This window comes from Beta vulgaris, chromosome 2 (assembly GCF_026745355.1).
Source record: "Beta vulgaris subsp. vulgaris cultivar EL10 chromosome 2, EL10.2, whole genome shotgun sequence".
Lineage (NCBI taxonomy): Eukaryota > Viridiplantae > Streptophyta > Magnoliopsida > Caryophyllales > Amaranthaceae > Beta > Beta vulgaris.
This window is the reverse complement of record NC_079203.1, coordinates 13,699,378-13,708,988: the sequence shown is the minus strand read 5'-3', so window position 1 is coordinate 13,708,988 and position 9,611 is coordinate 13,699,378. Positions and strand designations below refer to the sequence as shown.

The following is a 9,611-nucleotide window of genomic DNA, read 5'->3' as shown; positions in this document are numbered from 1 at the left end:
ATCTCATATTACTCTTACAGCTTGTTTGGTAGAAAGGATTTGGAAGGAAAAGAAAGGAAGTGGAAGGAAATTCGTTGCTTTCCAATGTTTGGTTCATTAAAAAAAATTAAGTGAAAGGAAATGGAAGGAATTGGAAGGAAAGACTTTTTAATAAAATTTCACTTTTCTTTGCTCCCAAAAGTGGGGGAATTTGGAAGGAAAGAGAAAATTTATACCAAACATGAGAAGTTAAGGTTTTTTTTTCCTTTCTTTTCCATTCTTTTCTTTTCTTTTCTTTTCTTTCTCTTCCCTTCCTTTCTCTTCTCTTCTTTTCCTTTACTAAAAATGAACCAGTTAATGATATCTTTAACAATAAATCCAAAAGTAATACTATCTAACATCCAATTTATCTCAAAATGTCAAAAAAATCTCATAAAAAATATTAGTCTCTTTGCGTTCAAATAGCGCAATTTCAGGTGAAAAGAACGTAACCAATGAAACCCCAAAAGGCTTACTAGTTTTTGGCTCATTTGGGTCTAATAATACTCCCCCACCTACCTCTCCCAGTTTCCCCCTTCTCCTCTCCTCTTCTCTCCTTTCCCACCTAACTTTTTATACGTAAAATATCCGCCTCTTATGTTTGTCTCCTAGTCCACTTCCACTTTCTCTAACGTCTTTCTTTCCTCTCTTGTATATATACATACAAACCCATTTCATTTCACATCTTCATCTCTCTCTTTTGTGATTTGGCTTTAACTTTTTTGACTTGGGATTTCTTTCTTGTTCAACAATGGAGGCAAAGCTGTTGACTTTTTCCACTCAAACTAATTTTGCAACTCACCCAGCAAAATTACAGGCACCCATTAATCTTTTACCCCGCCAAATTTGGAAAAATTGCAGTTTCAAGTTATGCAGAACAAGTTCATCAATGAAGGGTCTTCAATCCCTTAAAGTTTCAGCAAATATTTCTGGGTATAATACCATCTTTTCTTATATTGTTTTATTTATTTTTTCTATATTTGAATGACTACTTTGATTAATTAGTACATTGCTTTATTTGGCACATTATATTCTTATTTATGTGGTTTGACAACCTGCTTTATGTTGGCATATATACCAAAATTTGGATTCTTTCTTATGGGTTTCTTGCTTTAAATATTCGCTTTTTAGGAAGTTAATGTGCAATACTCTTTGAATTTTATAAGTTGATTGTTGGATTTGCTGGTGTATTTCCTCTAGAATTAGCTTGATTGTTGATTTAAAGTGGAGATTATGGTTGGCAAATTGTGGGTTTTTGTTTGTCTGTAATTCTAACACAATATAAAATCTTTTGATGACTGAATTTGAAGCTAATTTGAGGTGGTTTTATTGAATTTATTCTATATTAAATTGAAATAAGTACTCCTGACTAGCAATTTTAATTGGCAAAGAATGTAAGATTTAAGATATATTTTGTTGAAAAGACAGACATTTTCATTGGGAAATTCTGTTTTCTGAAACAAAGTTACAGTCTGTGAAGGATGTCAGTTTTATACTACCTGTGAAGGATCAGGTTCGTTTAACCATTGAGCTACGACTGCGCATTTATTAGAGCGAATGACATGAACACGATGGACGATGATCTCTTCAAAACCAATCACAGTCTAGGTTGTTGTCTCCCGTGATAGATCGGTGTCAAAGGAAGTAGTATTATGGTATTGGATACTGAAAAGATTATGGTCCTATTTCTGCTGAGCTTACACAGTTTCCATTTTCAGCAATAGAAGTTCACATAATCAATGCAAATTCAATTTTGTTAAATTAATTGAAGCTTATACTAGATTAGTAGATTCTGTTAAACCCTTTGTTTTTCTTAAATCCTCGACACCACATGCAAAGAACAAGTTGTCTAATTAAGATGACAAGTGATAAGTAATACTTCTCCACTTTTGCTCTTTGCTCAAGACATATTGCTCAACACCACATGCAAAGAACAAGATCTTGTAATTCAAAAAGTGGAGAAGTCTTAGAGCAACATGATGATGATTTTATTCCTGTTCTTCGCTATTTATTTGGAAAGTTTACTTTTATTGATACTTATGCTTTATTATTAGTTGCAAAATTTGCATTTTGAAGGTCAAACTACGCAAACTTTGACTAGGTTCTTTTACAAATCTATAGAAGTATATAACAACATTATCATCTAGATTCTAAATTGTAGGATCTTATTGAATATTGAACTTGTCTCCATATATATTTTTATAAAAAATAATTTTTTCATAATTTTTACTACTATGCAATTGAAAGATATATTTAGCTATCTTTAACTTTTGGTTTTTTCAAAAAAAATTCAATAATTTTTACTTGGTTAATAATTACCCTTCTGGTGTTTTTTGGTTGAAACATGAGAATATGCAATTGAAAGATATATTGAACAAGCTTGTACTCGAGAATTTCTGGTGGCAAGGAAGGGGGAGGGGATTTTATGGGTGGCAGGGGAGGAAGGAGGGAGGAAGAAGAATCAATAAAAGAAAGTTAATTAGGGTTAATTATGTTTTTTATGTTTACTTAGGTTAATGTAGGCTTAACGACTAACGGCAGTCTAACGCTGTTCATCATTAATGGTGGTGCAAATCAATCATACCTAAGGGGTATTTGGTGCATTTCCCAAACAACAAGGGTGCCTGGTGCACTTCGTGAAACCTCAGGTATAACTGGTGAAAAAACCCGTATGTTTTAAGTCCATAACAAAAGCTCGTTTGCCTTATTATTGTAGTAACTCTGTAGCATGCCATCACAGAGCACTAGTTTTATGCTATACTCCCTCCGTCCTCTATTAGTTTACCCCTTTCTTTTGCTTTTAGGAGAAATAATGTTGTGGGTCATAGAAAGAAAGAGAAACTATTATTTTATATTAAAGTTGAATGTATGTGTGATGAAAAGTTTGTGGTCCCATTCCAAAAACAGCAAAAAAAGAAAGGGGTAAACTAATAAGGGACACCCTTAAAAGGAATACGGGTAAACTAATAGAGAACGGAGGGAGTATTACTTAAACTTGCCGAAAGTTCCCCATGTCATACAAGCATCTGATGAATGTGCTTTAATTTCTTTTAGGAATCTTTATTATAAAATATATTTGAATGATCATACTTGTGGACATAAGAGTGTTGTGTCCTCTCTCAGCACAGCACAGTGGGGATAACAAAGCCTGATAACAAAGAACGAACATGACAAAATTTAGTTTTCGTTTATGTAACTTGATTCTTGTAATGTATCAATGAAGTCCTAGTGGAAGTTTAATTTACTAGATCTGATTTTGTGTAGTGTGCAATCTAAGACAAGAGTTGATGAGAGTGAAAGCTTGACTCTAGATGGTATTCGGATGTCCTTGATTCGGCAAGAAGACAGTATAATATTCAGTCTTCTGGAGAGATCACAATTTTGTTACAATGCAGACACATATAACCCTGACGCGTTCCCTTTGGATGGCTTTCATGGGTCTTTGATCGAATTCATGCTCAAGGAAACTGAAAAGCTTCATGCTCAGGTATCGTATTATAGGAGTTTAAAATTTTCAACCAAATAAAAGTTATAAAAATGTGATCTTTTAACTGCCTACCATTTGATGTAGGTGGGAAGATACAAGAGCCCAGATGAGCATCCTTTTTTCCCAGAGGAGTTACCCGAACCACTATTGCCACCTCTAGAGTACCCTCAGGTAATGAAGAATTTAATCCCCCCTCCCCTCCTTCCTCTTTCCCGGATCCCAATATAGTTAGAATTCAGTTTGTTGGATGACTAGCAACAATTGAGGAATCACCTTCCTCTCCACTTATCAATTTGGAATTATAAAAATTAAGTCACTTGCTCTTTTGGCAACAGTTTGCCTGTAATTCTTTTTCAGTTGATTCTTGCGGGGATATTGCATTGAACTTCCAAATAGAAAAGAGATGTGTAATTCTGATTTTGGAATGTAAAGAAGTTTCATATATGAGGAAGATAATTAAATTAGAGCACTTTAAAGTAAGAAAGCTCAGATCATTATTTTGGTAGTGAGGACTGAGGAACACCATAATTCCTATTAATCTTGTATCTTTGACTGAATAGTACTCTACCATTGATAGAGCATGTAAAGTAAGGGAGTTGCTACTGAACAATGTCAGAGAACATATAGATGTCTATGGGGTTTAGAATACAAGACTTTCATGTGTGTTAAGATTTCAAATCAACTTTTGTTGACATAACTCTGAATAGTCTCCATAGTTAGATGATATTGGATATGCACGATACTTGGATAACCTTTATAGCTTTCCTACATAAGCTTGTGGTGGCAATTGTTTAAAATACCCTGTAGCTGTAGCAGTTGAATTCGTAGTTTGGTCCTCAAACATCCACTTGACTAAAACGTGAATTTTGGGATAGACTGCTATGTCCTCAAGTACCCGTATCCAATCTTCGACACCCGGACATGGGTGGGACACTTGGACACTTCAATTTGGGCCAAAAGATTGAAAAAGTTCCACAAAATAGCCGAGTTGGACACTTGGACATGTACCCGTGTTGGACATGGGTACCCGAGTCGGAGCAACATAGGGATAGAGTGTAGACCATAATTTACTTACTGATTATGCATTACAGCAATTAAGGATAAAAGGCTTCAATTTGTCAACATAACTATACGTGGACAAATACCCTATATATGTCAGGTTGATACATTCAAACATTTACTTGGATCTTAATACAACTTCAGCTTATGAAATGTCATTTCCACTCTAATTGCACTTTGTGTGAATGAAGCAATCAACCTTCAGAAGCTAAACAAAGCTTATTTTTAAAATTTCCAAAAAACAAATACTAAGAGACATATCAAGAGAGAAAAATTCAAAATTTTCAGGGTTGTTTAGTAAGTTTTGGTTCTTTTTAGCTGCTCTAGAAAAACTCATAGAATCAAAGACAACAAAAGTTGCATGGAGAGTGAAAAGGTAAGCAGCAGATTCACCGTAGGTTTGTTTCCCATGAATAAGGGCTTCTGAGTCCTGCTGGACAGACGCTGAGGAACCCCCCTCCTTTAGCTGCAAATAAATTAATTCAAGAAGCTTGATTAATGCTGAAAAATGAGTCTTTGGAAGAATGCTTACTCTGATGAATCAACGTTGCAAAACATAGAGAAATAAGGTGGGAGGAAAAAAAAACAATGATGCTTTCAAGCCCATACAATGACTGTCAAGTCATCAGTAGTTCAGTGTCTATGCTTTAAATAAAGTACAAGATTGTCTATTGGGAGAGATCAGAGCAGTGCAAATATAAGCCTGTTATCTCTCTTTGGAGTTCAGATTCCTTGGATGTGATCCTAGTTATTGTGCATGTAATGGCATTGTTGGGTGCAAATAAATAGTGTTTATGGCCAGACTTATGTTTTGTCTTTTTCTCTAAAGTTCTTCAGTTAGTTGCTTCTTTGTTTGTAGGTTCTCCATCCTATTGCTGATTCAATTAATATAAACAAAATTATATGGGATATGTATTTTAAAGACCTTCTACCAAGACTTGTCAAGGATGGAGATGATGGAAACTGTGGGTCTTCCGCTGCTTGCGACACAATATGCTTACAGGTATAAATACTTTAAGTAGCTGTCTACCTTTACAACTGTTGTAGGTAGTCCTGTTGATTTATTGGCAATAAATTTAAAAGTAAATTTTCTGCAGTAATTGTTACTAGTGTTTACTTGTATTTCCTTTGTACTTTAGTGACTACTGTATTCTTCGAGTGAGAAACATACTTACAAATTGTTCAAGTATGCTGCTTTATTAAATTTGTAATCAAAATTTCTGATTGACTTTCTTATATTTGTGGCCACTTTGGAGTTTCCCGTCTTGCTTCTCCTTTGTTCAGATTTTTCCTTTCTTAAAATGTTTGGATTGTCTTTTCAAAGATTTTCCCCATCCTGCATTTTCACGTTTCCTGTGATTTTGGGATGTATCTTTAGCTTCTGGAACTGCGGGCTGCTGGGAGGGGGTTGCTGTGTTGCTCAGTTGGCTTCTTTTCTTGTATAAAGTTGTCTTCAGTTGAATTATGATGTTCTAACGTCTTTGAAGGTCTAAAATAAATATGATGTTGTATTATTGTTTGGAGGACTTTGGTAGTTTTCTTAAAAATATTTAGATTAAGTATGACTACTTACATTCTGCATTGGTGTGAGGCTATTCTTACACAGCTTATCTCGAACCAATCCAGAGTTATAGAGATGCACTGTGCCCAAAACTTCCTGCGGAAAACACATTTGAGAGCCTCTTTCTCCAGCTAGGTCAGTAAGTAGGAAGATTTTTCCTAGAAGCACCACATTCTTGACCAAGAATAGTGAATTTTTCCTGCACACCCTTCCCCTTATCTGGGAGGGGGGGGGGGGGGAGGGGGTAGTGGGGATTCTTCAATTTTGCTTCCTAGCAAGTGCGCTAATGGTCAATTCAGTGTTCGCTGAGCAACACAATATTGACTGTTTCATAACATTTCTTCTAAATAGAACTCTTATACTGTGTGGAGCCTCTGGGACGATCTCTTTCTCTTCGATTTCTTACCGTTTCCCCCAATTGTTTGATTTAAGTTGTGTATTGAAGGCTCTATTTGTTTGGATGGAAATCGTTTTTCCAATGGAAATTGGTTTCCGTTGACAAATTCAGTATCTTCCAAGGGAATACACAATTGTCGATTGGTTTTCCTTTGTTTGGTTCATTGCATGAAAATTAGAGAGAAGAGGACGAAGGAAAATGAAGAGAAAGGGGGGGGGGTGGAAGATGGATGGAAGGTAAGAAAGAGAAAGGTGAAGAGAACCAAACACTCTCTAAGTCCTGCTGCTGGTCTTGGTTAGCCTCTCAACTAGCGTTGACCAATTAGGAGTAAGCCTGCAACCATCTTTAACTTCCCAAATGGCAGTATATTTGATGGCTCATAATTCTTCTTGCTTTGTTGTCGTTATAATTTTATCCGTGCAGAGTTTCTGGAATACTATAAGAATGATTACGGATTGGTGATGCTTATTGGATTTGGTTACTGGATCACTCACATTTGTACATCTAACGATAACATTGTGGATAATCAATTCATTTAGTTTAATCTTCATACTTGTGATACAAAACTACTAACTCCGTTCTTTTTCTATCGCAACAATGTGTTTGGGAATGGTTTTTAAGAACGTAGAAAAAGTGGATAGTTCAGCATACCCTGTTAATTAACTAGAGTAGGAGAGAAATCAATTCTTAATAAAGTAAAAGCAACTTTATGAGGCAAAGTGAGTAAATAATGATGTTTAAGTAAGATAAAGTAAGGGCAATGGTGACAACTAAAGTTGCTTTTTTTACCAAAAGTGGAATTGTTGCAATAGAAAAAGAACGGAGATAATAGTTTCTAGTGTGATAGACTATAGTAAATTTATAAAAGTCCTGGAAAGGATTAGGCACAGAATGACAGAATTTTCAATGGAGTAGATTTATAGATATGTGAACATTCTTTCTGTGAGGGCATTGTGCTGAATAGTTTGTTCTGTTAATCTTTACTTACAGGCACTTTCTAAAAGAATACATTATGGCAAGTATGTGGCAGAGGCAAAGTTTCGAGCTTCACCTGATATCTATACACCTGCCATTGAAGCACAAGTAAGTATGCTTCTGCTTTTTTTGTGTGGTAAAGTTTTGCTCTGTTTTTGAAGAAATTGATTCACGACTATATGAGGAGTTGAGGAGTACTGAATCAGCACCTCTCGCAGGTCAACACAACATAGCTTAGCAGGTAGTCCCCTTGATAAAGTCCGGCTTATCTGAGAACTAACAAGCTTCTCTGTTATGTACTCATTTTTTGCAGGACAAGGAACAATTGATGAATTTGCTGACATATGAGGCAGTGGAACTCGTCGTACAGAGAAGAGTTGAAATGAAAGCCAAGATATTTGGACTTGAGGTGCCTGTCAACCCAGATGTCGCGGATGACGAGTCCAGCCCAGCTTATAAAATCAAACCTAGCTTGGTTGCCAATCTATATGGAGACTGGATTATGCCTTTAACAAAGGAGGTTCAAGTTGAGTACTTATTACGAAGGTTGGATTGAACTTAGCATTAATTTCTTCAAGATCATAACTTGGAATTGAGCTTTGAGCGTGTTTTGGCATTGAATGTGGACAGTATCTGATGGCATGATGATGTAATATCATGTTCATTATGTATATATAGCCTTGAGAGAAGGGAGTTCTAATTATGTTGTATGTTAACCTTTACTTATATATATAAAAAGGAAGAAAAAAAACCTTATCAGTTTGGTGATGGGTTGGTTCTTTTCCAAGGCTATGTCTATAATTTTGAATTTGCATTCTGTTTAGGGAAGTTTGCTAGATTTTCAGATCAGAAAAATTGTGAGATGATTGTTGGGGGCGGAAACAAAAAGTATATAAAAGGAGCCTCAAAAGCAACTGGACGAAATGAGATAGATGAACCTCTCTCAATAACTCCCTTTCACCTACCCAACCTAACTCCCACTCAAGTTTGAAGCCCCAAGTAGGCTCGTCGGTGTTTGACCTCGTGACTCCGACTCCAATTGGCGCCGGCGAGCATGGGCTACCACTTGGCGCCATCTTTGCACTCATTAGGTACAAAATTTAGTTGCTAATCTCCCCTCTAAATGTCTGTCATTTTTTCTTGAATTTGCTGAGGTTGCAAGGAAAAGAAAAGCATGTCATGACTAAAATATATATAGTTTTCTTGTAGTTGGATTGTTATATCCATGTCTTTATGACTTTATGCCTGATTTGTCGGTCTTTTAATCTAATTTCCCTAGTGAAACTTTGCTTTAGTTCAATTTGTGAGTTTGTTATCTGTTTTTCTTTGTGGTCTTGTGGGTTTCTTCTCTAAGTTAGTGTTGTCATCTTGAGGTATATTTGTATTTTGTTCTGATGTGTGAAGATTTTGAATCAACTTCTTGGTTTTACTCGGTAAGACGGAAGGTAGTGTTAGTTGCTGGTTTAGTTGTGCAGTAGGTCTATAATTTCTTGTTGTCTAGTATCTTGGTTCTTAGGTAATAGAATCCCTGGGGGAGCCCAATGAGCTCTCTTCTATCATTCGACATCACTTGAACAAGTTAGAGGAGGAAGATAAAGATGCAGAGGAGTTGTTTGAGAAGTTCTCGAAAAAGTACTTCCATTTGTGTCCTCCCTTATAGAAGAAGGAAATTGTCTCTTTAACCTAATGATTTCAGGAATGCAAATGCGGTTTAGGAAGCTATCAAGTTGTTAAGCTTTGTGATTTTTACAATCTGTGATGATTGCAATTCGTGTGATGTAAAGATGCAGAGGAGTTGTTAAGCAGTCTCTTTTAATGAAATTGATACTGCTTTAGATAATATTGATGATCATAAAGCTCCAGGGGTTGATGGGTTCAATGCTTTATTCTTTAAGAAGAGTAGGAGTGTCATTAAGCATGATGTATACCAAGTTGTGTTAGAATTCTTTCATAATGCTATTGTACATATGCCTATGAATTTCCCTCTTATTACTCTTGTTCCTAAAGTGGACCAAGCTTTATTTGCTAAGGATTATAGACCCGAGAAAGTATTTGCCCATATCTGATATGGGCAAACTTTCCCATATCGGATATGGGATATGATTAGATGTAGT

At 35.8% G+C, this 9,611-nt stretch overlaps 1 protein-coding gene across 1 annotated transcript; it reads left to right on the top strand.

Moving 5' to 3' along the window:
- Window positions 1-544: 544 nt before the first annotated feature.
- LOC104887297 (chorismate mutase 1, chloroplastic) lies at window positions 545-8,284 on the top strand. Its single transcript, XM_010671910.4, has 6 exons — window positions 545-951; window positions 3,283-3,505; window positions 3,590-3,676; window positions 5,424-5,567; window positions 7,513-7,605; window positions 7,811-8,284. Exons 1-6 carry the CDS (start codon window positions 770-772, stop codon window positions 8,051-8,053), a joined length of 972 nt encoding a protein of 323 aa, XP_010670212.1. The 5' UTR covers window positions 545-769; the 3' UTR covers window positions 8,054-8,284.
- Window positions 8,285-9,611: the final 1,327 nt, after the last annotated feature.

What these genes read in the sequence shown, in the direction of transcription:
- LOC104887297 (XM_010671910.4), top strand. Translation starts at nt 770, where the DNA reads ATGGAGGCAAAGCTGTTGACTTTTTCCACTCAAACTAATTTTGCAACT. An exon ending in CACCTCTAGAGTACCCTCAG is followed by an intron (nt 3,677 to 5,423) that starts GTAATGAAGAAT and finishes CTTTGTTTGTAG; the next exon opens with GTTCTCCATCCTATTGCTGA. An exon ending in CACCTGCCATTGAAGCACAA is followed by an intron (nt 7,606 to 7,810) that starts GTAAGTATGCTT and finishes CATTTTTTGCAG; the next exon opens with GACAAGGAACAATTGATGAA.